Below are 27445 nucleotides of genomic sequence, written 5' to 3' on the forward strand. Positions count from 1 at the left end.
CTCATTTGTCAAACTGCCAAACATTATGTTGACGGTGTCTTGATTTGTGATCCGATAGTCAAATCGGACGAAACGTGGCCCGACATCAAACTGGGTCCAAAGAAACTGTGTGGCAGCTTTGACTGATGACAGCTGCCGGCTTTTAAAGATGGTTGGAAACGTAACGTACTGTATGTCTTTAGTAGACTGATAATAAGCTGAGCAGCTAAAAAATATTCACATTACTGACTCATTAACAGCTTCTAGAGCCGTGGGTAATATCTTCAAACTGCTTGTTTAGTCAGATCAACAAAAGATTATTTAATTTACAGCGATATAAATCTGGCAAATCTTCAATTCTTTTTAAAGTATACCAGCGCTGCTTTGGTGTTTGTGCTTAATAAAGAACGTCTGACTGATAACGAGTGAACGTGATCTATTTATTCACAATCATGACCCTCAATCTGAACTGCAGCTGCTGCAGCTGCCCTGCAGACTACAGCCAGACTTCAAGTAGTTCATGAATCTCTCCACCATTAAAACACAATATTGCATTAAAGTCACAAGCTCCTCGTCTTCCACGCCATTAGTTATTGTACTTATTATAACTCCTGTTGCACCCGAGGAAGAGCCACGTGAAGTCAGCCGTCCAATCAGCACAGCAGCACCACTCTATGGGTTTGTTAGCCGCGGATCTGCTAGTCGATGAGGTTATGTGAAGTTTAGAAACAGAAGTATGGAGGAGATTAAATATCTCTACGATCAAGATCAGATCAAGAAACGTCCCTGTAGAGCTGCAGCTAACAACCACTTCCACTCCTGACTCATGTGTTTAGTCTAGAAGATGTCGTGAAATAGGAAACAAAGACAAAAACAGTTGCTGAGGCCTCGTGATCTCTCAGATGTCTTCTGTTTGGTGCTCGTGCCTATAAAGAATAATTCACTAATAATCAGAATACGAGCAAAGTAAACATTTGGTGCAGTTAATATGTATGGTAGCAATTTAATTTCACCGCGTCTCAAAGTCAGATCAGGTCAACGTGTCATAAAATCTATTAACAGCGAGGGTGAGATTTCAACATCACACCTGCAGTTAAATACAGTTTACTGTAAAACAAAAAAAAGGTAGGTGTGGTGAGCAGCAGTTTTCACTTTCAGGTCAAATGCTTCTGTAGTTTGGCCCCAAAAGCCACACGATCACGTTTCTGTGTGTATTTGTGTGTCCTTGGTGTGAGTGTGTACCTCCGGGCTCTGCTGCTGCAGGCTGACCAGCTCTCTCTGGTACAGGTCTGCAGCACTGGGGTACACCTCCGGCAGCTGAGCGTCCGGGTTCATCAGCTCCTCCACCGTCTTCTCTGGAACGCCCTCCCGGATGGCGGCGTTGATGCGCTCCACTGCCTTCAACACTGCACACGGGACATGAAACGTCACGCGTGAAATACAAGGAACTGAGAAACTGTACGAAAAATGTTGGAAAAGGTCCGAAATAATGCTCAATTTCAGGTTTGTGCTTTAATCTGTACATGCTTCAACAATCCAGTCAATCCCAGACTGTTCACAAAATATAAATATGGAGGTTAGCGAGGTCGTCACACTGGTCGCTGTGCTGCTAGTCAAAATACTGAACGCTCAGCAGACTCAACTCAGCACTTAGCCGCAAGTTAAGCTTGTAATATTAAACCTTGTTGTATCACTAAACATCTCCCCGAGCACAGCGCTGCTCCCGCTAGAGTCACGCTAACTGCAATACAGAACTCCCTTTAGGAAACGGTTCATTTAAGGGCAGAAGGCGATAATTTGAATTGAATGTTAAGCTTTATATTTTGATGTATTAAACTTGTAATAAATCTTGTTCAGGGTTTTTACCTTCCTTTGCTAAAAGGTGGTTTGAATTTGATTTAAAGTCGTGACACAAAGACAAAGTTTCTGAATATTTAAACTTCAAACCAGACACAGAAATCTCACGTTCTGCCGTATGTGCCGTGTAAAATGTGTGTTATGTGCGTACTCTTCAGGTAGCCTGCCGCGATCTCATTGGCCACGTCGACGCCGCTCTGCAGCTCATCCTTCGTCAGAGCTTCTCCTTGAGACAGCTGATGAAGAAGGAATGAAGTCGAGATGAACTCACAGGAGAAAACCTCTTTAATTTGTTCCTGACATAATCGTACAGCTCGGTTCCCCACCTGCTCTTTATTCTCTCGGTCGGCCTGCAGCTGTTTGAGGTACCAGCCTTTGTTCTGGGCCTGCAGGTTCTGGACGCCCATGGCTTTCAGGGCCTCAAAGAGTTTATCCTCATTGCCGCTCAGCAGCGCCTGCTCCGCCGCACTCAAGGCGTTGCTCACTGCGGGAGGAGGGTTGACATTTAACCGCTGTTGTCCCGTGGAAACCGAGACGAATTAACACATCGGCGTTCATGTGACTCACCGTTGACCTTGTTGACGTTGCCCTGGATCTCAGCCTGCGTGAGGAGCTCGTCGTAGATGTCTCTCTCCGCGTCGGCGTTCTCCATTTGCTGTTGGAGCCGAGCGACAAAAACACAGTGAGCAAAACTAACTTCACCGCTGAATATCATCGCAGAAAAACAGATCTCTTTCTTGCTCACTTGCGCTGATGTTTGGGGCAATTTATTTGCTTTGTCTGAAGGCAAAACATATTTCAAGTCATCCAGTGACCCGACACACATCCTACATGTCTCCCTCACTGAATCTGTGAGAAGACGATGGAGTGATTTCATTCCTGTCACCTTTCTTTACTGGAGTCATTTCTGTCGCCTCAGTGGTTTGAGCGGTCTCAGCATTTTACTGTCTGATGCCAAAATGTTCTTCTGCTTCAGGCCGTATGTCCAATTATTTTACTAATGAAAAAGTGGACAATTTGTAATTATATGGGCCTTTTATGGTCTCTTAAGGATAACACGCCCCAGGACACCATGTGGAAGCTGTATACACCATCCAGACTTCGTACCCGTTTGCGTGAGTTGGCCACCTTCTCTCCTTTGGCCTGGTAAAGCGTGTCGTGGTACTGACGAGCGCCGTTTGCATCCAGGTTGACCAGCATGGCGTTGGGGTTCTGCATGGCGGCCATCGTGCCCTCTGGGATGCCGTGGTCGATGGCGTCGTTGATGGCGATCACAGCGGCGTGCACTGAGGATAGAGGAGAGGAAGGTGAGCCGTTAGCTTAGCATAGAAACTGCAAGAAGGGGCAAACAGAAACCTTTACGCTCACTAATCAACACATTATATCTTGTTTGTACAAAAACTCAAGTGTAAAAATGACGATTTCTATTTCTTGGCCTGATGTCTTGTTTTGTATGAATCAAGCAAACAAGATATAAAAGTTAAACACTCAGCTTCACTGGCTTTTTGTTTACCTTCAGCCAACGTCAAGCTAGCTGCTTCCATATTTTCTGTAGTCCTAATGCTAAGCTAACAGTCTCCTGGCTGTAGCTTTACTTAATGAGAGCATTACCGATCATCTCAAGTTTTTCTTCAATATCATCGACCAATATCTAATCTTGTGGAATGAAATTAGATTCAGTGAGATGCAATTGAAAGTGTAATTTGTAGGAAATGTGCAGCATTCAAAAGGCAGCTCCAGAATAAACTACTAAAACTAAACAACTACCGTTTACTCCTTCACCGTAGCAACAAGCTGCTGTTAGCAATTAGCTCGGTTAGCCATGAAGCTAAATGCCCCATTAGCTGTCAGAGTGTGTTTCGACGAGACAGTTAAGAGAAACTTGAATTCAGACGATTGTGCAGTTGTATTTTCCTTGTTTACTTATTAAACTTACATGTGAACTTGCTGCTTTTTAATCAGACTGTTGCATCTTGAGGTACAAAGTGGTGTTATGACACAGGACGTTGCAGGGCTAGCTGATTAGCATGCTAACTTAATATTAGTTCATATTAGCATTTTTGAAAACTCAAATTCTGGCCATATTCTCACTAATCGCACCTTTAACTCTGAAATTATTATTTGCTGCTTTTAACAAATAGGATAAGTAATAAGTAAATGTACCATCAAAGTCTGCAGACGTAATAGAACTGAAACAATGTGACGTCTGTTTACAAGAACATCGACTCATCATAATTGGAGCTGTGCCAATAAACGATGTGACGAATCAAAATCTGCGCTGACGACGGGAGACTCCAGGATGTTCTGATCCGTTTCATTATGAAAGCATGAGTCAACTAAACTACAGTATGTAACGAGCAGAGATCAGATCCCGCCCCCTCCCCGCGACATCCGAGCCCCTCTCACATGCAGCTTCGTCCACGGACAGCTCATTGGCCAGGATCCCGCCAATCTTGCTGAAGGCGGGCATCTGGATGCCATACTTCTCCAGCTCACTCTTCATGTTGTTGATCTCCTCCTCTGGGGGACAAGACAGAGCAGAAGGAACAGATCAACAGACGGAGGTGTAGAAACAAAAAGAGAGGGGAGAGGGGAGCAGACGGGGGGCTGGGTGAGGGAGGTGAGAGTCCACGGAGACAGACTGTTCCTGGCTCGTGTGTGATAATCACATTTCTGACTTTGGCTCTTGGACAGAGCGCCGAGCGGGAACTGACAGGAAAAGCTCTCACAGTTACTAATGAGTTTAACATTTCCAGCAGCTCCTCCATGAAAAACAAAGCTCCTCCTCTCGGGGTGTAGACACACACAACACATCTAAACTCCACGTTAACTCTGGCAACATGGGGATGTTTGTAGCACTCTGGATTTAAGATGACATAACTGACAGGGACAGATGAGGAAAACAGATGCACAGACTCGTGTTCACGCTCACACTCTTACCAGTGAAATCTACTTTTCCATACAGGTCCTGGATCTGAGGGGCCAGGCCGAGCTTGAACAGGTACAGACTGTAACAGCAGGCAGAGATACAGTAAGTAAAAGACACATGAGAGAGGAAGTAACACAGGAACAGAAAAAAAAAGACATCTGAGGACGTCATCCTGAGCGTTGGGAATCACTGATCCACATCTTTCACCGTGTTTTTGACATGTTATAGACCAAACAACCAATCAATCAAAGAGAAACCAGGCTCTTGGATAGCCACCAGTGATGTCACTCAGTGGCTAAGGTGCATTGTGGGAAATGTAGGCGTCAGGTGTTGAAAAGGAAGAAGAATGTGCGGAACAGAAAAGGTGATATCTTTGTTTCTGCTGTGTCGATTTTGATCCTTTGATTTTAATCCTACCACAGTGAGTCCAACAGCGTTACAGGACTGCTTTCAAAACCTGGCAACTACATTACCCATAATGCAGCTGAGCTTACTGGATGCAGTTTATCCCCATCACCTTTCTTCACATATGCAGCAGCACTTATTGAGTTAACCGACAGATGCAAACTAAACTAAATAAAAGACATTAATCTGTGGTTGTGTTTATTGTTGACAGTATGTTATAAATGTGATGTGGAGAACAGGAAGAAAACGCCACACAGAAGCTCCAGTCTGGTTCTTGACAGCAGAGTCTTTGACCTGAATCTCAAATATCATGCGAAATATTTTTTTCTTGTGCTCATGTTGCTCCACAGTCGTCCAAGAGAAACCACCTGCAGCAGTCCTGCAGGTAAAGTCCAGTTTTTAGAGATTAAACCCTGTCAATCAACCTGTAGAGATACAGTAGCCTCCCAGAACAACAACAACCAGACATCATGTTGTTTGTGTCATGTGGTTTTTAAGAGTTAAGAATGAGCGTGCTACTGTGGCATCTGGGAGTTTCTGGTTTGTGTTTGGACGAGTCACACAGCTTGTTTGTGTGTACGTATGTGGGCACACACACACACAAACACCAACACCGTGTGTGTGTGTGTGTGTGTCTGCATCTTTACTACCCGAGGTGGAATGCACATACCTCGTACCACTGAGCGCCTTTCTGCCGCTCACCTCATAAAAATGTCACAGATGTGAAACATGCTCAGTCTGCAGGGAGCACACGGCCTGTCAGGTGAGTGGCGAGCACTCAGGATCCAGTAAATGAGGAATTCATTTTAAGCATCATGTCTGTTTGTTGTCCCTGATACACAGTTTTAAAACACGCTAAACCAATCAGCAGAGGAATGTAACCGGCGGTGTGATTGTGTTAAACATGCTGCAGAGTCGTACAGCCGGACACACACAGAAAACAAGAGCAGACACAGTACCTGAGTGCGTGTATGCAGTAGATGCAGCGCGGCATGTTCTTTCTGTCATATATGTCTGTGGTTTCAGGGTAGAAGATCTGAAACACAGACGGGAACAATGAGTCAACAGGAGCACTTTCAGCAGGTCGGTGACGGCGTGTCGGCGTGTAGCAGCATGTGTGCGGGAGTGATCAGGATATTAGAGCTTACACAATGTAAATGTGCATTCACACGCCCCGGCATTGTCTGAGCGCTGCACCCGAAGTGGAACTTTTGCAGGCAGTGACTTTTATTTTCTGCTGCAGCTGCCAACTGGTGGGATTTTGGGGCCGATACTCAATATTTTCATGCCATGATGGCGACAAATATTCAGAGTTTGCCCAGAGCTGACATGGTGGAAAGTTCTCAGAAAAAAGCTCTTTTGCTATAATAGGCCTCTGTTTATTTCTTTTAGACTGTGTAGTCACTTAAAGGAGCATTTCAATGTCCTGTCTACAAAACAGTTTACAGATCCACGGCCCCCTCTCCTCTCCAGTGGATTCGGCTCATCACACCACAGTATGAAAATCAATTTTGTTTTAGCAAATCTATAATATACTACTGCTGCGGTGTTGTTGTACGTGCCACAAGCCCAGGAGCTGTTTACCCAGACAGGCCTGGGCTAGCTGGTTAGCATGCTAACCATTGCAACACAACATAAAAACTGTTATTTCTCCAAATTCTGTGGAAGATTTGGGTGAAGTCTCGACTTGTTTTCAACCGAATTTCTTACAGATCGCACCTTTAACGGCTCTCACTCCAACTTCAATTGTAGGGAAATTTGTATATGATAGATATCAGTGGTGTGTGTGTGTGTGTGTGTGTGTGTGTGTGTGTGTGTGTGTGTGATACCTTTGGCAGTCCCTTCTCTGACATGGCGTTGAGCCACTGGATGACGTTGTCTGTGTGTCTGAAATGGAGACCTGTGGCCTGAAACAGAGGAACAACAAACATGCGGTTCAGTCTCGACTTAAAAGACTCAAATCTGCCTCTTTCACACCGACGCCCAGCTCAACTCAACAACTTCATGCTCCAACACAAAGCAGGGAACCACACGAGGACCGTGCAGCTGCCAGTAGAACCCCAGAGTCAGATCTGATGGAGACGAACAGGTTCTTCTTTTCAGCAGCTCCATTAACGGCAGAAAGGCTGTTTGTGGTTAAATGACACGTCCACTATCAGCTTCACAGTTCTTCAGCGATGATGACGGTTTAACTGTTTTTATTTGTCACTTCCTGCTTTACTAACGTTATAAAAATGGCCCCATTAAAGAGGATGGTTGAGGTAACAGTGTGAGGAAGATAAAACATTTTAATTTTAGGATGAATCTTCCCTTAAAAAGCTACCGACACCCACCGCCGATACATCTCCTGCACTATATTTACTGATGACATAAACTGCTGGTTACTTTGCAGATTGCATGCTGCTGATGTGTAAACACAGAATCAAAGTTTTCACCTTGTAACGCGTCTGCTCGCGGTCGTAGATCTTCTTGAGGGAGACGGTGCGCGGGGCGAAGAAGTTGCCCAGTTTGGCCAGATAGACGCCGTTCCTGAGCCCCTCCTCCAGCTCCGTGGTGGGAGGCAGCTCCTCGTCCAGACAGGCCTCCATCCATCTGTAAGGAGAGCAGAGCGGACGCACGTCACAAATCACAGCACGCACACGGAGGAAACATACATCCATGTTGAAGTATACAGCTCGGATCACATAAACGCTGCAGCAGCAGGTCAGTTTGTTTAATAAAAGCCACACGACAGAAACTGAAAAGGATTCGTGGCAGCTGAAAACAGAAAGCTGTGTTCAACAACTGATGAAGACACAGGCACCTTAACATTTAAACATTACCACACAAAGACTTGTAGCCACATAAGTAATATAAAATGTTAAAGCAGTGTGGCTTTATGAAACAGAAACAGACTGACCGGTGATTGTTCAGTAGTGACTACAACATGATTACATGAGACCACAAAGTTTCGTGACTGCTTCTTGCGCCGCGCTACCATCGCTCCGACCAAATCCCTCAACAGGAAGACCGACGTACAAATACCTAGCACAGTACTTAACCCCAACTATTCTGTGCTAGTTCCCACCACAAAACGTGTCTTCAGGATCACACCGTCGAACATTATCATGGCTTTGTTTTTGAGTGAACCCCGCTCGTGGTACAACCTTCCAATCTGCACTGACATAAGAGGAGTAGGAGCAACTTCACTGCTTGACTTCAGTTCAATTTTGCTCATTATATTAAAGGGGAAGGCAACATTGAAATACGTCAAAATGTGGAACTGTCTTGCACAAATCAGCACTAAGAATGTAACCTCAGCTAGGTGGCTAGTTGGCTCCCAAGACATGAGCGTACTGGTCGTCAAAAGGACGAGATTGCACATTTTCATCAACCTCAGGTCAAGTTAATTCAGGAGCATCTTGTATGATGTGTATATGACAACAGACTCAGAGAGGATGTCTGAAATCCTGGCAGTCAGAACCAAAAGGAATATAAAACTGATGAGAAATGGAAGAAAGCCAGCACATTTATATATAATATAGTATATAACAGAGGTGGGTATTGGCAAGAACCTCACGATATGATACGTATCACGATACTTTGGTCACGATATGATACGTATCACGATACTTTGGTCACGATACGATACGTATCACGATACTTTGGTCACGATACGAAACACATCATGATATTGCGATATAAATAAAGATGAAAACACAAGTACCTGTATATGTACATCAGATGATATTGATCAGAGGACAAATTGAGTCAAAACTATTTCACTCAAAACAGCCTCTCCATTTGATCAATTCCCATGAAATTTCCGGGCAGTAATATTCTCTTTGTCCAGCTCGTTGTTCTTGCTATCTCTCTTAACTTTGAAGCCAAAGTGCTTCCAAACGTCAACTTTAAATTGCGGAGGCGTTGTTAACTTGCCATCCATTTTGCAAAGACCTCAGCCGCTCTCTCTACTACAGAAATACACCCGCCGCACAGCAGAGTCGCTCTTCGGCGATATATCGATATTTGGAGTTGAAAAATCGATATTGTATTGGGCAGCAAAGTATCGCGATATATTGCCGTATCGATATTTTTGCCCACCCCTAGTATATAAGGAGCCTTAAGGGATCATTTCTCATCGTTTGAGTTCAACCTTACAACAAAAGCATCCTGGTTAAAGATAAACACACAATCAGACGTGACGTGTGGATTGCGGTACAGTGCATCTCGTCTTCTTGTGAATTATTCTGCGCCAACAAAACTCGTCGGGCTCTGCAGCTCCGGGACAACAAACACCTTGAGCAGCACGGCTCGTGGTAGCCTCTCCTCCTGAACACCAGGTTCCCAGCATTCCTCCTGTGTGACATTTCATTTCTTCGAGCTCATGATGTGGAGTCGCATTCCTGCAGCGTGCCCGTGTCAGCTCTGGGCCACAGAGGACACACGCTGAGCTCCGGACTGGATTCCAACACCTCATGTCATCGCCGTCCAGTAACCACGGACGAGGACGGTCCAGTTTGGTTCCTTTAACTTCATCACAGCAGGAAACGAATCATCCCGGTATCTCCTGTCGCTCGTTAGATATCCATCTGTAGAGAGTTCATTTAGCAGGAGGAGGCGCAGCGTTCTCCTTCAGCGAGCCCTCATTGATCCAATCTGCATCGCTTATTTACACTTCACTAACTGATTTCACAGAAAGATTTCAGAGCCACAAACTTAAACCTCTTAGTTACAGGTCGTATGAAGTGTCGGGTGTTCTGCTGGTGTGGAGGTCGGTAATGTAGCTGATCGCTCTTTATGTGCCGTCAGCAACCAGGTGATGGTGCTTTTGTAGAACATTTACTGTCAGAAGATTACTTCTTACATCTTATACATTTAATTATTCACTGAGCTACACAGATTCTAACAGATGGATCAGAAGGAAACTTTGGAGGAAAAGTTCAGGAAATCTACGTTAACTTCCTTTTCTTCCTTCTTCGGCTTTACTAACGTCACATGTGGCACTTTTCTTATTCCACTTCTTTACTGGGGAAAGATCAAAAATGTATTTTATTCCACTGATGCCTGATGTTTTGTGCCTGAATCGACTGTAATTTCCTGTAAATCAAAAGCGTCGCAGCTTCTCTTCTCTCAGCGGCGTCCGCCCCGCTTTATCACGGCCTCCAAATATCAGCTCTGATTATGAAAACCTTGAGTTTATCGTTGGCTGTGAGGAATTTCACAGCGTGAGGGCGAGAGGAGGGAGGTCAAACACAAACAGCCTCCCTCTTTTCATCTGCTGAGAAAACACTCCCACTCTTCTCTAACTAAGGTCTTTGTCAGGGAACAACAAGGTGAACTGTATCCTGGGCAAGATTAAAAGATTCCTTTCCTCCCACAGAGACACACACACACACACACAAAAACCTTCACTCACTGAATTCAATCAAATCCAAACTAATCTTGCATCTGCACCCGCGTCCTGATCGAGCCTCATTCTCAGGGATTCCTGCGCAGACATTTCGTCCTCATACTAAATACACTCAGACACACACTCTGAAGTGGACAGGCCAACTCACAGCCAGCTGAAACAACTCCCCTCCCAGGAAGTCGTGACATGGGGTCTCCAGACAGGCCCGCTATTGAGGCCGAGGTGGCCGACCCGTGGCCCCGAGGCCTGGGCCTGCCAGGCAGGAACAAGCCCCTCCTTTCACTCCACACTGGAGCAGTGAAAGGCTCCATAAAGACTGCTAACTAATGGCTCCTTTATCAGGCCTACACACCCTTTCCAGGCCAGCGCAAACACAGACACACCCTCCACTTAAACCAGTAAGAACATCAGCTATGAATGAGATTTTGAAAATGTCAAGCTGAATTCCAACAACGGCCGACAACAGCCAAAATAAATGTCAAGCTGCGACTGTGACACCGACAGACATGTCGACAAATAAAAAAAATAGCCACAAATATGAAAGCATTGTCTGGAATCTTTGGAGGTAGTCGAGCTAAACAAACAACACGTCAGAGGAGGTGCGAGCAAGTCCTCCGAGACGAGCTATCTGAAGGCTAATGCTACATTCATGTCATACCAGGCAAATCAACATGAAGTGCAGCAAGCTGTGATGGAAATCTGGAGATAAGAAAATGTTTTAACAACTACGGTAAGAACTACAGGGAGACGTCGAATGTCTGCAAACATCTAAATTAAATCTAATATCATCTTAAAAATGATCAAACTAGGCAATTAAATAAGGAGCTGTAGGCAAACACTGTTAGAATTTGTGTATTTTCAATTTTCAATTTACAAAATCTGGTTTTAAAAGAGATCAGCTGTAACCAGGTTATGAACTAGCATAACTAGCTAGCTACACGTTAAAATGTTTGCGTCAGGATACTGAAATATCTGAACTGAATATCATCGTTTTGGGGGGATGAAATATTAATTCTAATAGAATCAATGAGACCAATAATAAAGGAACTGTTTGTCTCACACAGTTGGTTTCTATCTGCTTGAATTCGTTAATGAGCTGCTACAAATATGTGACATAGAGATGCAGCTAATCTAATTAGCAAATGATGCTAATGGGGGGTTAACATTCATTCCCAAGTTGTAACAATGGGGTATTTTCCCCATTCAGCCCATAATGCTGATGAGGTGTGAATGGAGGATAAATGTAAAGGAAGTTTTTATGATTAATCTGCTCAGAAACCACTTGGACTGACGTGAAACAGTCGTCTGCTGTGTGTTTCCGTGTTGTCAGTGGTCAGGACAGCATGGAGACACAGAGGATCGTTATCTCCTCCCTCCTGAGATCCCGTGTGTGGACAGGAAGCTGCAGTCAGTGACGAGTTCGGAGGTCAGTCTCATAGGAAGAGCTCCGCTACTGACCACCGTCTGTCCAGGAAGACACGGACACCTCGCCGGCAGGACCGTCTCCGGCCGCTCTCGAGGTACATCCTCTTCCACAGCGCCGCCGCGGCTGCTGCAGCTTCTCCTCCGGCTTCACTGCAGATTGTTTCTCTGCAGGGGGTCTGTTAGTAACGCTCAGTGCTTGACGATGAAGAAACTTTGGACTTCAGTTACAAACTTCCTCTTTCCCAGGAACCACTCTGAGCCTTTCACTGCAGTTAATGTTTAATAACTTCTGGGCAATAACATCAGGCTTACCCCAACTGACCACAAGCATTGTTATTGAAGCTGGGAGGTATTGTTATCTCGTCCCTCTCTGGGAGCGGCCTGATGGGTTTCATTGCTGCATTGTTTAGAGAATCAGGGTCAGGGCTGTAAAGAGACAATGATCGTTTGTGTCTAGGCTGATGTGTCTGCGATACGACAGAAAGAGAACTACAGATCATTTTAATATAATCAGTCTGAGCTGAGAATTGATTTAGCGGTTAGTAGATCAAAAGCTTTCAATATGTGGTGAGTCCTACATAATTAAATGTACTGGTACAATATAATCATGGAAATGTTAAAGGAATGGTCACATAAGTGTTAAAAAACTTTCACTTTTCGACTAAATGTAGCCAGATTTTAGTCTGTTAGTCTTTACAGATGAACATGATCGACTGGAAGCAACGTCCTGAATGCAGAAACTGTCACGTCAGCATGTTAGTTCACCACATGAAGTGCATAACTGGGATTACACACCCAGATTTCTGCTCAGTCAAGCAACTTTTAATTCAGGCGTCGACACTTCCTTCTGTTCTCTGATTGTTCCATCGGAGAACGTCACAGAAACCAGAAACCAGACGGAGGCGTTTCAGGGAATTACGGCTTTAAAAACAAAAACGCTGCAGGATAACAAACATCCTGCTGGAATAAATCCTGTCAACTTAGCTGATTGGGTCACTGAGTTTACAGAGAGAAAACATACAAGCTTTAAAAACCTTAACAGAGACATATCTGCTCACTTTCAGGTCAAAAATCAGGTTTCTAGTACTGTAGCTCTGTGTCTTTAAGGCCCCGCCTCCTGAATATGCAGTCTGCTCTGATTGGTCAGCTCACGCACGCCTGAGCCAGCATTATTCACCGTGTCTCCTGTCAGCTCTGGTGCTGTTCTGTGCTCTCAGTTAGCTTCACATCTCGCGCGAATATAAGCATAAATTATGCAAATCTGTCAAATCTGTCACAGAATTGAAGGCGGGACTACTGACGAGGCGTTTCAGGACCAGTGTTTTCTGTGGGAGAGATGAGCTCCCGCTGATGCAGACCGTGACCTTTTTAAACTCTCACAAAACAAAATAGCACAACAGCGCTCCTTTAAAACAGCACGTCAGACACAAAGTGCTGCTGTTCACACACTTCCTGTTGTTTCATAATAAAATCCGCCAGCAAAAGATACCAATCAGCTGCTCGTCTCTTTATACGGCAGCAGAGATCTGAAAGGTTAAATGACGTGCTAATTATTGCCATTATTTTGACAGATATTGTGATGTGAGATATGAGTCACATGAAGTTAATTCATAACAAGCATGTTCCCTCGCATCTGAAGAAAACAATCTGTAGCGCCTCGATGCTTCCATACGTTGGAGTACATTGAGACTGTGACGACTATTTCTCCAATTCTTCTGACTAAACTAAAGAATAACCAACATATTAATAAATAAAGAAAACAATCACCAGTCCCAGCCCTCGTTAGTTGGGTTTTGAACACGGCTGGATGTTTGTTTTATCCACATTTGTCTTTATTTCACTGCCTTTCTGTCTGAAATCAGTCAGAACTGTCAGGAAAACAGCCTCACAACCACGACTCAAACCTTCAGCTAAGCCAGCTGAGGAAAAACCCCGCTGTAACGTCCTTAATAATGCAACTCTGTCCTGAAACACATGAAACAGACCGTACAAGGACAAACGTTATGCTAATTTTAAACCACAGAGGAACTGAAGTGTGATGGACTGTCGGGGAAAAAAGGTTCAGTGACGACAAACAGTCGAAACAATCAGCCTGCGACTTTCAACAATGTCCCGCTCTGAGTCGTCCCTGACGTTATAAATACATCTGCGTCTGGAAAAAGGAAAGAGGGGGAAGTGCCGCGTGTTTACAGAACAGCTGGAGGGGCAGATAACATGTGGACGCTCCGCCGTCAGCACAATGTCAAGACAATCAATCAATCACAGCGTCCGTGTACAGCAGGTGTTTCATGAAGTGTCCTGTCGCACTTTTGAGGACAGGATGGAAGAAAAGAACGAGTGAAATGACAAGAGGGAAACAAACACACACAAAAGATGAGTGAGTGCCAAGTTGTCCATTACATGCTTTGCTGCAACACTGGAATCTGTGCACCAGCTGACCTCGTCCTCTCAGCACTCAGCCGACCCGACAGCAGCTGGACCGACACTGTGTCACTGTGTGAAATCAGTGTGTGCGAGAGCGAATCTCTTCTCAGCCGCAGCGAACTTCACAGCTCGTAACACCGAGCGCTTTGTGTACGTCCACGTGAGAAAAACTACAATATCGTCTCACGTCCGGGACGCGCGCTGAACGCTCGCCGCATCGCTGAGTTAAAGCTGAAACAACCGGCTGGTTATCGATCAGAGGACGGAGAGAAACACGTCTGCTGATCAGTTAAAAAGTATAAGTCGGGCTTGGGGGAAGACAAGATGAATCAGGGGGGTTGTGAGGTGACGACAAGACGCACACAAACACACAAACCAACACACAACGTCGTGTTTCAGTCACTTTTAAGAAGTGTTGTAAAAAGTCAAACTTGAGTTGAAGCATCAAAGTATCTGATATTAAATGTACTTAAGTAAAGGTAAATTATTCACATGTGTTTATATTCTGTATATTAGAGGTCAACCAATTATCGATCTGATATTGTGATTATCAGAATTTTCTAAAAAACTACATTAATCTAAAAATGCCAGTAAAATGCTAAAGTAACTTGTAACTCAAGTCACAGAATAAATGTAGTGCAGTGGAAGTGAACAGTAGAAAATGGAAATACTCGAGTAAAAGTAGAAGTACCTCGAAACTGTACTTAGTTACATTCCACCACTGCTCTTAAGGACAAACAATTATCATAGCTGTTTGGTCTTCATGTCAGAAATGATTGATAGGCTCTCAAAATACTCAACGATTAATTGATTAGTTTGCATCAGTTGATTAACCGATCAATCACTGCAGCTCTGCTGTTACTGGCTGTGACCTTTGACCCTCCTCCTGAGAACAACCATCCATCACGTCTGACCCGCGGCCTCAGACACGTCACTGACCGCGGTCCAGGTAATCTGAGTGCAAACACCAGCTGAGGGCTGACGTACCTACAGGACACCCTGCAGGCCCGTCAGGTGGAGGTGATGGGGGAGGTGATGGGGGAGGAGATGGGGGAGGGGTGACAGTGAGTCGGATGAAACTGCTGTGTCAGCTCAGCTCTCTACGACTGAGAGGTTTCATCACCATGCAGGATTCACAGACCGTTCCCCGACTGTGACGGATATCCAAACCTGAGCAGTAACTCGTAGTGTCGGGTTTCACAGACGGCCAGGTGAGAGGCAGCGGAGGAGGAGGAGGAGGAGGAGGAGGAGGGGCGGAGCTCCTGCAGGGCCTTCAGGAGCTCTGATCCCTCTCTCTTTCATTCCCTTTTCATTCCCACATTCCCCGCTGCTGACTTCCCGCCTGTGACTCAGGCCTGTTTCCTAATCTCCCCCTCGGCTCTCAGCAGGTAACATTTACGCAGCAGCTGAAGCGCGGCGCTCGGAGCGCAGACGTGCACCTCAGATGATGTTGATTTAAACAGGCGGTCCACAAGATTACAGTTTCTCTGCGAGTGAGTGTTTATGGACAACAATCAGACCTTTAAACTCTCTATATTCATTCCGTCCCTGCGGCTCTGAGGAGGACAACAACTGTCTGATGATCCTGACAAACACCGCGTAAGTTGTCATTAAACCATCAAACGCCACCAGCTGGTCAAACGTCCCACTGTTTCACTGTCCCGTCTGCACCGGGAATTAATTTGGAAACTTTCTTACACTTTTTTGTCTAGGATAAGCCTCAGAATCTGTCTTCATTATAAGTAGACAACAGTTAGTATAAATAATTTTCCTGGAGTTTCATGATGCCTTAAGTCCCACCAGATGTCCCTACTTTGTATAATGTAGCCTAGACCGCCACTTTATGCAAAAGAGGAGCGTGCGACACGATGATACCTCTGAGAACACGATGCATCAGAAGGGCTGCCAACACGGACGATGAGCGGGAGGCATCCTGTGAACACATCGTGGAATACTTCATGATCTGATAACTAACAACCAGGTTCCTGTTGTCCTCTATGCGATCGAGCTAACTCTGTTAGCATGCTAAACATTAGCATGCAAATAAACCAACATTTACACGTCAACCTGATACGCTAATGTTACAACTGAGCCGAGTGTAAACAAGAATGACTCAGCTTCACATTTATTTACAATCTTGGGATGATCTTTCAATATTTAGTTTAGATAAGTTGTAAATTGGAAATTAGCTGAGGCTATAAATGCTGTGATGCTTTCTGTTGGATTGTTGTACAACCCGCATGATTTGTATCTGTCCCTATCAAATAAACCATATAAAAAAAAACAATTTAATTAATTGAATACTACTTGTATAATCCATTGATCTCTCTCTCCAAACTTTCTGACTCCAGCTTCTTAAATGTGAATGTTTCCTGGTTTCTTTCCTCCTCTGTCGCAGTAAACTGAAGATCTTTGGCTCGAGATGTTTGAGCTTTGGTAAACACCATTTTCCGACATGTTGTAGACCAAACAACTGATTCATTAATGGACAAAATAATTACTCATCAGTGCAGTTATGAAGAAAAATCAAACAAACCAAGATGAAAACAAACGCAGGAGGTTTCCTGAACTGGACAAACAGTAAAGTTGTTTACAGGACGCTGGTTCGGTCCGCACAGTCTCAGGATCAGTCGCCTCGGGGACAGATCGTATCACCGCCATGAAAAGGCTCGGACACATCGCTCTTGTGCCATTGTTCTGCGCAGAGTAACACAATGCCGGAGTCTGACGTTACATAATGTTCATTGCAGCAGCGGCTATACACAAGAGTGTTTGGAAACTGTTCGAAAAACAGGAAATTACAGGCAGAAGGCCAAAGCTGGAGGAGGAACTGGGCAGGAGTCAGCGGAGGGTGAAACTGAGAAGACTGAGCTCCTGTAAAGGTGCAAGAGCTTCATCGCGCTCTGAACACTGCTGTGATTAAACTCCCTCATTTTGCAATGCTTTGAGTGAGTAATCTTAAAAATGTATACATTTCACAACCAGCTAAAGTGCACAAAACACAGTCGTGGTCGTGACGAGAACGCTTTCAAAGCGATTGGATGTTTTTCTTTGGAGATTATCGTCGGAGAACAGACAGGAGGCGCAGACGGAGGAGTGTAATCTCACACGCCGATATGACAACACTCGACTCTGCACGGCGGATCAGAGATAAAACACAGATTATCTTTCTGTTTGCTGTGATGGATTATCTCGCTCGTCCTTTCTCAAACAAACAGCTTCTCTCTCGAGGGGGAAGAAGATTAAAATACAGAGACGCGGCACAATCCAGAGAGCTCTCACACTCGAAGAAAAAAAAGAAGAGAAAGGTGACGTAAGAAGTGGCATGGTGTGTCGAAACTTCAGTAATCATGTCACAACTTCATAAATGGTGATAAATCTGCAGTTTGTCTGACTCCCAGCTTTATACGTTTGCTCATGATGACTTTGCACATCTTTATACTCCCTTCTGACAAACTTTGCACACTTCCCTGTTCTGTACTGACCCAATTCAGCTTATTACTGCACCACCATCCCTCCAGAATCCTGTGGTGCTGCAGGTATTTCCTCCAAAGTAAAAGGTCAACATCTTGCAGAGTTCCCGCTGAATACTGGAATCTCAATTCCCCAGTTTTCAACCCGATCCATTCACTCAAAATTCACCGAGAAATGAAAATGAGGTCATCATCTCCTCCCTCAACTCTGCTACAAGCTTCGAAGTTCATACAGCAACACAGAGTTTCCCCAAAACAACTGAAGGAGCTGGAGGGAAAAAAGGAACATAAAAAGGCTCCATACAGCTCGTCTGGACGTAATCCGGGTCTCCAGAAGCCCCGAGAACCCAAATTAGTTTGAAAACACATTATTTACACCCTTTTTTTAAACCCAAAGTCTTCACTGTAGCTGCTAAACTCAAAGTGTGAGCGAGTCTGTCTGAAGTGGATTTCATTCGTCCACCATTAAAAGGATTCTATTTACATGTTCCACACGTAGTTGAGCTCGTTCACTCACTTTCTTCTAAAGATTTCATCCTAAAAAAAAAGGTGTACAACATCTTTTCGTCCAGAGAATCAGACAGACTTGTTTTCCAGATTCTTCAGCTGTTCAGGAAAACGCTGCGAAGCTCCAGAAATGTTTTGTGGACAACGAGACTCCACGTGACTTTCCATCAGCACGAGGAGGAGGACGCAAAGATCTTATTTTCATTTTAGGATTAATTCATTAATCCATTAAAAAAAAAGTGGAATAATGAATAAACAAGGCTAAATTTAACTCCATGAATCAGGCAATTCCAAATGTCTTCCACCCTGAAACACGCGGCCTCACTGTCCGTGATGTAACCCAATAAAAAAATGCCTCTGTGACGTTTCTGCAACAACAACAATCTCATTTCAGGGTGGATGTTGATCATTCTTCTGGTTTTTCATGTAATTCAAACATTTGTCTTTTCTCTCAAAACGTATTTGTTTGTCAGGGGTGACAGAACTTTGCTGTCGGACCGGGCTCTCACACAAACAAACACAAACACACACTCTGTGTTAAACACACAGTTACTATGACCTCATCTGAATGGACTGCATGTCAGTGAGTGACAGCGAGGAGGAAACCTGCCAGCCGACAGGTGAACTGTTCGTTACGCTCGCTGAGGGTGTCACCTTTTGATTTTTAAGGTCACGACTCCATTTGGTTTTTTTTCTCGATTCGTCGCTAAAAAAAAAGTTTCAGAAAGCGTCGCGGCACATTTTGGTTATTTGGTCTAAAACTTTTTCGAGACCAGTCGTTTTCAAAAGTGCATATTTTAAACCTCAAATCCTTAAAACTCTCGTGACAGTTCACATTTAAAGGAACCCTGTCATTTCGCAAATTTACACAAAACACTAATTAGACACCAATTTAACTCTAAACGCTGTGTGTGTGTGTGTGTGTGTGTGTGTGTGTGTGTGTGTGTGTGTGTGTGTGTGTGTGTGTGTGCGTGTGTGTGTGCTGTAAATAGACCTGGATGTGAACCTCCCTCTCTTCCAGCTCTGTCGCCGCGGTGACGGATGGACGACGAGCAGCAGCGACTGTCAAATGTGGTGAACGAGGAGGATTCAAAGAGCGGTTCAGGTGGAGGGACAATGAAACTGCAGGCTGACACTTGTGCTGGACTAAATCCTGCTGGTCTACCTTTTAGCTCTCGCTCTAAAGCCGTCATTACGCTGATTATCTCTCACTGCTCACTGCTGTCTGAACAAGAACTGCTGCAGTACAGCTGTGAGCAGGACGGAGGAAACTAACGCACACAGAAGCTGCACTGGAATCAGTTTCTACGGGACAATATGTTGATGCTGCAGATCAGAACGCGTCCGCGCCAATTTGGATGAATGTAAAACTTTGAAATTGTTCAATTTATTTGTGTGTCAATATTAAAAATGTATTATATATATTCTTTTATAATACTTGTTGTTGTTGTCATGCTGCTTTTATGTTTTGGAGACCTAAAGAAAGTTTAGACAAGTATGAAAACACCAAAAAACAAACCGACATGATGTTTTGTTTGAATCATATCAACGTCAGGCCAATTTTATGAAACTGACCTTCAGGAATAAAAGGAAAAGTTCACCCAAAAATGTAAATCCACTCATCTTCTCCCTCCATGCTCATGGAAAGTCATGTGAAGTCTCGTCGTCCACAAAACATTTCTGGAGCTTCACAGCAAAATATTGTTGCAGCATTCTGCTAAACAACTGAAGCTGGAGACTTGATTCAAATATGAAAAACAAAGAAGACAAACATAAAATGGCTCCACACTGTCGTAATCCGTGTCTCTAGAACACATTATTTTCACCCTTTTTTTTAATCCAAATCCTTTATTAAAGCTGCTAAAAGTGTTAGCGAGCCCCTCTGTCTGAGAGTGGATCAGCTTGACAATCATCAGGGTGTAATAAGGTTATTTAATTCATTTAAATTGGGATCTTTTTTCTTCTGGGGCGGTGAGGGGGTTTATTTAACATTTCAAAACATGTCCCCTAAGTGCCTTATTGGGTGAACTGTTCCTTTAATCACATATCATCTGTTGATTATTCCAGAGAGCAGAAGAAGAAGGAGAAGGCTTTTTCCCAGCTCAGTGAAAACACTTGGGTCAGATTTTTAAAGTTGAGGTCGTCCTCTTTCACCAGGTAATAACAAAGCTAATCACAGAGATCCTGAAAATACGACGGCACTCACTGGAACCAGTAGGTCCAGTACGGCAGCAACATGAGACACACGAGCTCAAACAATCCAACAGGCTGTAAACAAACCGCTCGTTTTAACCCCGTTAGCACCTGAAACTGAAAGTGAGCACACCCAACATAACTGTTACGATCCTCCACAGATCAGAGTCGTCCTGCAAGTTCAACCAAGACGAGACTCTGAGACAGACGACGGGGTGATCGACTGTCGTTCGTCTTCATTTTCTTTCTGCTCCCTCACAAGCTTTTTAAAAACAGGAGGTTTGTTTGCAGCCCGTCTGATCAAACTACAAAAGATCTCAGAGAAAAGATCGGAGCTGATGGATATCTGATAACACGTAACGGTTCAATATCAACCTGAAGTATCAATTCGTCTCTCTTCCCTCCCAAAGAACGAATCAAACGCTCCTCCTCCACTTTCACTCGGCCTTCACCGTGCCGTGAAATCCGTGTGGAATCTGGTTCACCTGCAGAATCCAGATCTGTCAGCTACGCCCAAAAATGACTACGTCACCTGCTGAAAACATCTGCGGAGCAAGTGATTTACAACCGGCTTCGCTTCACTGCACGCAGAGAAGCAGCGACAGGAAGCGAGCGAGAGACGAATGTGGACGACGTGTGGCGGCGGCCTGACTTCGTTTATCATCAGCAGATCTACGGCGAAACCACCTGAAACGGTTTTGTTGTACATTGATGTGATGGGGAGGGAATGTGCACCGATCAATAAAGTATCGGACTGAAAACACGTCCGACTACATTCCCAGAAAGACTGAAGCATGAGAGTGAAAGGAAGACAGAGACAGCTGAGTGTAACGAGCTCGTTAAGGTGCGACGCTGCAGGTGAAAAAAAACACGTGTTCTTTCAGACTAGCAGGGAAAAAAATGGTAAAAAAAAAAAACATAATTAGGTTTATTTTAGTTCAGATTTCTGTTCAGAATAATTATGCAAATGAGAACATATTAATTAGTGAGCAACCAAGCAGAATAATTGCCTGAACGTACAGTTAGTCATCATCTGAGGAGGTTTCATGGTCAGAAATTGAAGGAAGCTCTGAAATTACAGGCAACAAAACCGCCAACTGGTGCTCGCTACACTCTTAGCCGCCGTTAGCAAGTAGCTCAATTAGCCGTGGAGCTAAGTGGACCTGTGGTCACCGCGGGCAAGGGGGCTCGGCTCAGCTGGTCTTAGCTACCACCCAGTGAACACTGGTGGACAGCAAACTGGGACTGAACACACGTCTGAGACTGATAGAGTTTAAAGAGACAGGATGCAGTATGGAGGCGATTTACAGCAGCTTAAACAGGACTATGAGACGGAACGTGAGGCAATTTAGATACACCAATGGCTCGTTTGCATATCTAAACATACAATTTCAGAAAACTTGTAATGCGAAAAGTAATTTTCCTGATGCAAGTATTAAACCGAAGAAGTTTCACGCTGATATCTACAAGTTAAAAATGATTCTTCTGATCTAAAAGATCAGGTAAAAATGTCCCAAAATTTGCAGCTTCCAGAATCTTCAATGAGAGAATTTGCAGCTTTTGTCTGTTCAATATCGTCATACATTCAGTATTTTTGGACAAAACCAGCAATTCAAAAAATGTTATCCAAAAGATAACGAGCAGATTAATGGATAAAGAAGTGAGAGTTGTAGCGCTGCAGTCGAGCCTCACAAGTGACATTGAGCTTTTATCTGAACCGTCAGTATAGATCAGGCATGTCCAAACTATTCCACAAACGGCCGTGTGGCTGCAGGTTTTTGTTCCAGTCAGGTCTGGTGTGCTGCTGCCACATCGGCCCTTTGTGGAATAGTTTGGACACGGCTGGTGTAGATGAACAGATGACCGAGCATTCAAATGTGGCGTGATAACGAGCACAGCAGGTCGCCTCAGACTCTTTCTCTGCATTCGACATGAAAATAAGATTGATAACACATAGTTTGCATCTCTTGACTGAGAGAGAGTGAGTCCAGTGAGGCGATGACAGCAGAGGTGTTGTAACAGTGACACAATGCATTCCTGCAGCCATCGTCGCGAGGCCCTCAGGTCGGCTCGCACACCCCGCTGTGCACCTGTCGCACACATTCCCATCATACCACTCTGCATCGGAAAAAACGCTCTCCCAGCGTTCCTTCACGCTCAGGTGTTCCCCACACGGAGCGTTTAGCCGGCCTGAAACTCTGGCCTGATGGAGGAGCAACACACACACCTGCCGTGGGAGCTCATCAGCCAATCAGGAGGCTCACAGTGTGGAGGTGCAGACGAGAACCGCTGCAGCGCCACGAGCAAATATTTAACAAGATCGCCTGCCGTAGATCCTGATAATACTTCACCGTTGAATGCAACGGTGGATTTCTGCGGTGACACATTTGGTGACTAATCGGGTGTGTTTTCATCACAGATCCCAGAGCTGCCTTGGAAACGAATCCAGGATCAATTACAGGGATTAGCAGCATTTACTCATTTGTACATCTGAAGAAGAGAGACGGATATCCGCAGGAGTTCAAACACCGATAGCCGATTTAATTTAAAAAAACAGTTTCACCCACAAACATTCTTTAACTCCTCATGTTTCATGGTCGACACAACACTTCTGGAGCTTCACAGCTGAACAGAGTTGCAGCGTTCTCCTAAACAACTGACTTTCCCTCAGCACTGGGTGAACTGTTCCTTTAATGTCTTGCGGCTCTGAAGTGCAGATAAGCTGAAGCTTCAATTAACCACAAGCGAGGTGAACCAGAGACAAAGTAGTCGTGTTGTAGTCTTATGTTCTGTAACATTCTGACAAGCATTGCAAAAATATTATATATCGAATAACAGCGAGAAGAAACACTGGCTCATCTTCTGTCTCAGGTACACGTCAGTCATGAGCTGAGAGATGCTAACTCAATAGCCATTAGCTTGCCAGTAAATATAACAATAGTCATTTCAGACAGAGATGAAGATATTCTACGTGTCCCGTCAGACTGGGATCAGTTAAAGGCCATTTTTGGTCATGGAGCTCATCGAAAGCTGCAAACACAAACTCTTCCTCGCATGCAAATGTCTCGGGGAAACCCTGAACACTACGTGACACCAGTGATGTGGTGGGTTTAGAAAAAGCAAAGTCACGTACACGAAGAGCCCAAACTTTTATATTAATCTTCAACGAGGGCATGAAGACAAACAGCAGCAGAGGACTGAGCAGACTGCAGCCGCAAGACCGGCAGTTTGTCTGGAAGAAGTTAAAGATTGTTCTTATTTTGTTGGTTACGCAAAAGGACAAAAGGTCCAGGAACATTCCCTGAACTTCATTTTGGGAATAAATGAGAGGAACACCTGGAGCAGAAGCGTCAGGCGGAGGATAAACGGGCCGGACGCGAATCATTCCAGGAATTTCCTGAACATCACAGATGGACGATAAGAAAAAAAAATAAAAATAACAGAGCAGGTGAAAGATGGAGGACAACAAACGCACGCGCGCCGGCCGCAATCATACAACCACTCAGCTCTTCTTTTTTTTTTTTACATTAGAGCGCGCAACCACGCGACACCGGAACCCGTTGCTATGACAACCGTGGGTTTCTGTGGCAACAGTGGGAGATACTCAAATCAACAGGGACTGAGTCACTTCCTGTCTCGCACAATCCTTCCTCTTTTGAATCTGCGAGCCCGCAACGGGGGGTCGACGCCAGAGTCACTGAAGGCAATCTCACACCGATAGAAGTGTGTGTGTGAGCGTGTGTGTGTGTGTGTGCGTGTGTGAGTGTGTGTGTGTGTGTGTGTCCTCGACTACTTCTTCGTACACTTATAGACTCACATGATTGCAGAAGTTAGCAGAAGCATTTTCTAAATATAAATGTCATGTTGTAGAATTATTTTCTTCCATGAATGATCTGAGAAAATCTCATTACGTCATCACGAATGTTGCTAAACATCACGAGAGTGCTGATGTTATATCGTCTCGTCCTTAAACCTTTCAGGGTATCATTCGTTTTTAAGCTTCACATTTATCTTTTACTCCATTTTCAACAGCAGATCTCCAGAGTTTATAAGATGTCAAACCGAGCAGCTGCGTGGGCGTCTTTTAAAAAATGTTTCCACCAGCTACAAATACCTGAGTTTGAATGATTGAATATTATTCTAAAAACAACCTTCAGTCCATTTACAGACCAACCCAAAGTTCTGGGATGATGAACGCAGATGTGCACCGACAGGACGGCACGATGAATCTGGTCGCGCGCTCGATTCTTACTTTCAGTTTGTGACAGATTGCGATCTCTGTCACAGTTGATACCATAAAAAGACTTTGAGGTTTTAAACAAGTCCGACCCAAGAGAGCAACTGATTCACCTCATCATCCACTGATCTGCACTTTGTCTTCACATTTTTCTTTTAATGTAGATTATTTTCATTTACTTCCCGTGACGTCTTCAACTTGCTTCTTTTGTCCAGCCGACAGTTTTAATTGATCGTCAAAACTGATTGTGATTCATTTTGATCAACCAACCGACTAATCACTGCAGCTCTACTGTATAATTATCCATGTGGAGGATGCATTTCCAAATGTTGATGACAGCGTCTGACAGATTTCAGTCACCATCTTTTAATAAACCTGTAGGACCGCTCGAGGTGAGCGATCAGTCAGCTGAGCCGCAGAGAATCAATCAGCAACAATTCTGATAATCGAGCGAAAGATTTACACATGAATCAAGCAAAAATATTATTAAACGCTTCTTAGTTCTTGATGTTTTCGTTCTCTTCTAGTTAAACCGACGCTCTTGAGAAAAGAAGCTATTTGAAGACCTTTGTTTTTAGGAAGTTGTTCTTAGAAGCTGTTCTCTAACATTCTGATGACCACAGAAAAATAATCTGCAGACGAATTGACGCTGAAATCATCAGCTGCAGCCGCTGAATGTTCCCTGAATGAACGCCGCGCTCCACAGAGGCCTGCAGAGGTCCGCTCAGCTCGCAGGTGAACCGTCTCACGCTTCTTACCTTTTGGCCTCCTCCAGGTGACACAGGTACTCGTAGGCCATGTTCTGCTGCCGCCGCTCGTCCATCTCCTCGGCTGTGAGCCGCTCGACGCCATCCAGAACCGCTGGAGCCCAAAAAAAAAACACACACACAGAATTAGACTTTTATTCTAAGAGCAGTTGAACGGATGAATGCTGCATTATTCTTTACATCCAGCTGTTTATTCACTTCCTCCTGGTTGCACAAGGAGAGGAAAGTTTCCATCCTCTCCGAGCGTCCGCACACTGAGGTGTTTTACGAAAGCAAACAGCCTCATTTATGAGTCATCTGTGTGGCCCGTTAACACATGAGCTCATTATGGCTCTGGGCTGTATGATGTGGGCATGTCTTTGTCTTGTGAACGGCATGCTTGTTCATACACTGCAAACAAGAAACAATGCAGGGGAGTCGACGGGGCGATTCCCACGAGAGCGGAGACGTGATTCCGCCTGCAGAGGAAAGTTTCCCCCTAAAGAGGGTTTTTCTTTCCCCAATTATGGAGCGAGAAGCGAGGGGGGGGATGGGGGACCGGAGGGCGCGGGATACAAAGAGGCCCCATTTCAGGCTCCTGTCAGATCTGAGGTGGGACCGTTGATCACAGGCGACCTCATCAACAGGTAAAGCCTGATCTCAACAAAAACTGAGACCAAGGAGCCCTGAGAGGCCGAGAGGCGTCCAGTTTCTGCCTGATTCACTACAACATGTCAGCAAAGCAAAACTTCTCCTGGTTCCTTATTAGATGGATTACAGTTTAAACATGTGTTGTGCAAAAATCCACATGAACCACGAAGACATTTACTTCAAACTCTGATCCTGAGACTCCATGTGAGTCATCCAGGGGCGCGGTGGATCCTGGGTACCTCCATGTCTCAGAACCCAAACTTAAACACTTCTCACAGTCTGTCCTGTTCTAACACGTCTCAGAAGTCACCATATGGACAGGATGAGCTGTCCTGAGCGCAGAGAGTCAGCAGCAGAGCAGGCCTCCTCCCTCTGCTCTGCTCTCACTACTATAACAACGCGGAAGTCATAATTAAGCTGTAAGCATGCTGTCACAAATAAGAGCCACAGCAGGCTGGGAGCGCTTTCTACTAAATAAACCAAACTTTGTGTTTTTTTCTGAAGTTCGGGGGCGTCTTGCAGGAGCAGGATCTGAGCCGAGCTGTGGTCCCGGAGCTGCCCAGGAGCCTCTGAGCAGAGAGGAACCCCCGGCAGCTCCAGGTGAGCAGAGAAAAGTCTGAACTTACAGCCATATCTCGGCCGGAGCCCGTCTGTGTCGTCTGAAGCTGACATCCTCCTCTGCTGAGAAAAACGCGTCTCTCGGAGAAAACTTTACGCGCAGTCCGGACGGGTTGGTTCCAGAACTTTCCGGAGCTGTAAAAAAAACAGAGTCAGAAGCGCAGTAACCCGGGCAGGACCTTCCGGCCCTCTTCTTCCTCCTCTGCAGTCTGAGCTCACACTTTTTCTTCTTCTTCAAAACTCACTGATGTCACTGGGTGTGTTCTTCCTAATCCTGAAGTATGTGTTCAGGAAACAGCTCAGCTGCGTGCAGAGCGGCCGAGCTGCAGCCGCAGCGCCCCCTGCTGCCCGCTGCAGGCAGGGGGGCCAACCTGAGGCCCGGGGACCTGCGGAGGGACACTGAGAGCTCATGTGTCTAAAAACTTATTAGAAGAAGAAGAAGAAATACTTTATTAAAGGAGAAAGACATTTTTATCAGAAGAGAAAACTGAATAATTAAACTCTCTTTGTCTTCATGACTGAATAAACAAACACACTTTATTTTGTTTTGCTTTGTTTACATGTGGCGGACCCTGCCACCTCTCTACCCTCACACAGTGTTTCCTCTGA

The 27445-nt window shown here is 44.8% G+C and overlaps 1 protein-coding gene across 2 annotated transcripts in view; it reads right to left on the reverse strand.

Annotated features, from left to right (window-relative positions):
• iqgap1 (IQ motif containing GTPase activating protein 1) overlaps positions 1–27099 on the reverse strand; it is a 43784-nt gene extending 16685 nt beyond the window's left edge. The window contains exons 1-12 of one of the 2 annotated variants that reach the window (XM_030414629.1): positions 26845–27099; positions 25580–25682; positions 7606–7762; positions 7000–7077; positions 6130–6206; positions 4777–4844; positions 4243–4356; positions 2944–3122; positions 2404–2491; positions 2163–2320; positions 1988–2072; positions 1222–1385 (exon numbers count right to left, since the gene is read on the reverse strand). In XM_030414629.1, coding sequence (XP_030270489.1) covers positions 1222–1385; positions 1988–2072; positions 2163–2320; positions 2404–2491; positions 2944–3122; positions 4243–4356; positions 4777–4844; positions 6130–6206; positions 7000–7077; positions 7606–7762; positions 25580–25682; positions 26845–26890 — 1317 coding nt within the window. In that variant the 5' untranslated portion in view covers positions 26891–27099. Of the gene's footprint in view, positions 1–1221; positions 1386–1987; positions 2073–2162; positions 2321–2403; positions 2492–2943; positions 3123–3349; positions 3542–4242; positions 4357–4776; positions 4845–6129; positions 6207–6999; positions 7078–7605; positions 7763–25579; positions 25683–26844 lie in introns of those variants that run through there. The other variant, XM_030414630.1, reaches the window with a different exon arrangement.
• Positions 27100–27445: the final 346 nt, after the last annotated feature.

Source organism: Sparus aurata, chromosome 4 (genome assembly GCF_900880675.1).
Source record: "Sparus aurata chromosome 4, fSpaAur1.1, whole genome shotgun sequence".
NCBI lineage: Eukaryota > Metazoa > Chordata > Actinopteri > Spariformes > Sparidae > Sparus > Sparus aurata.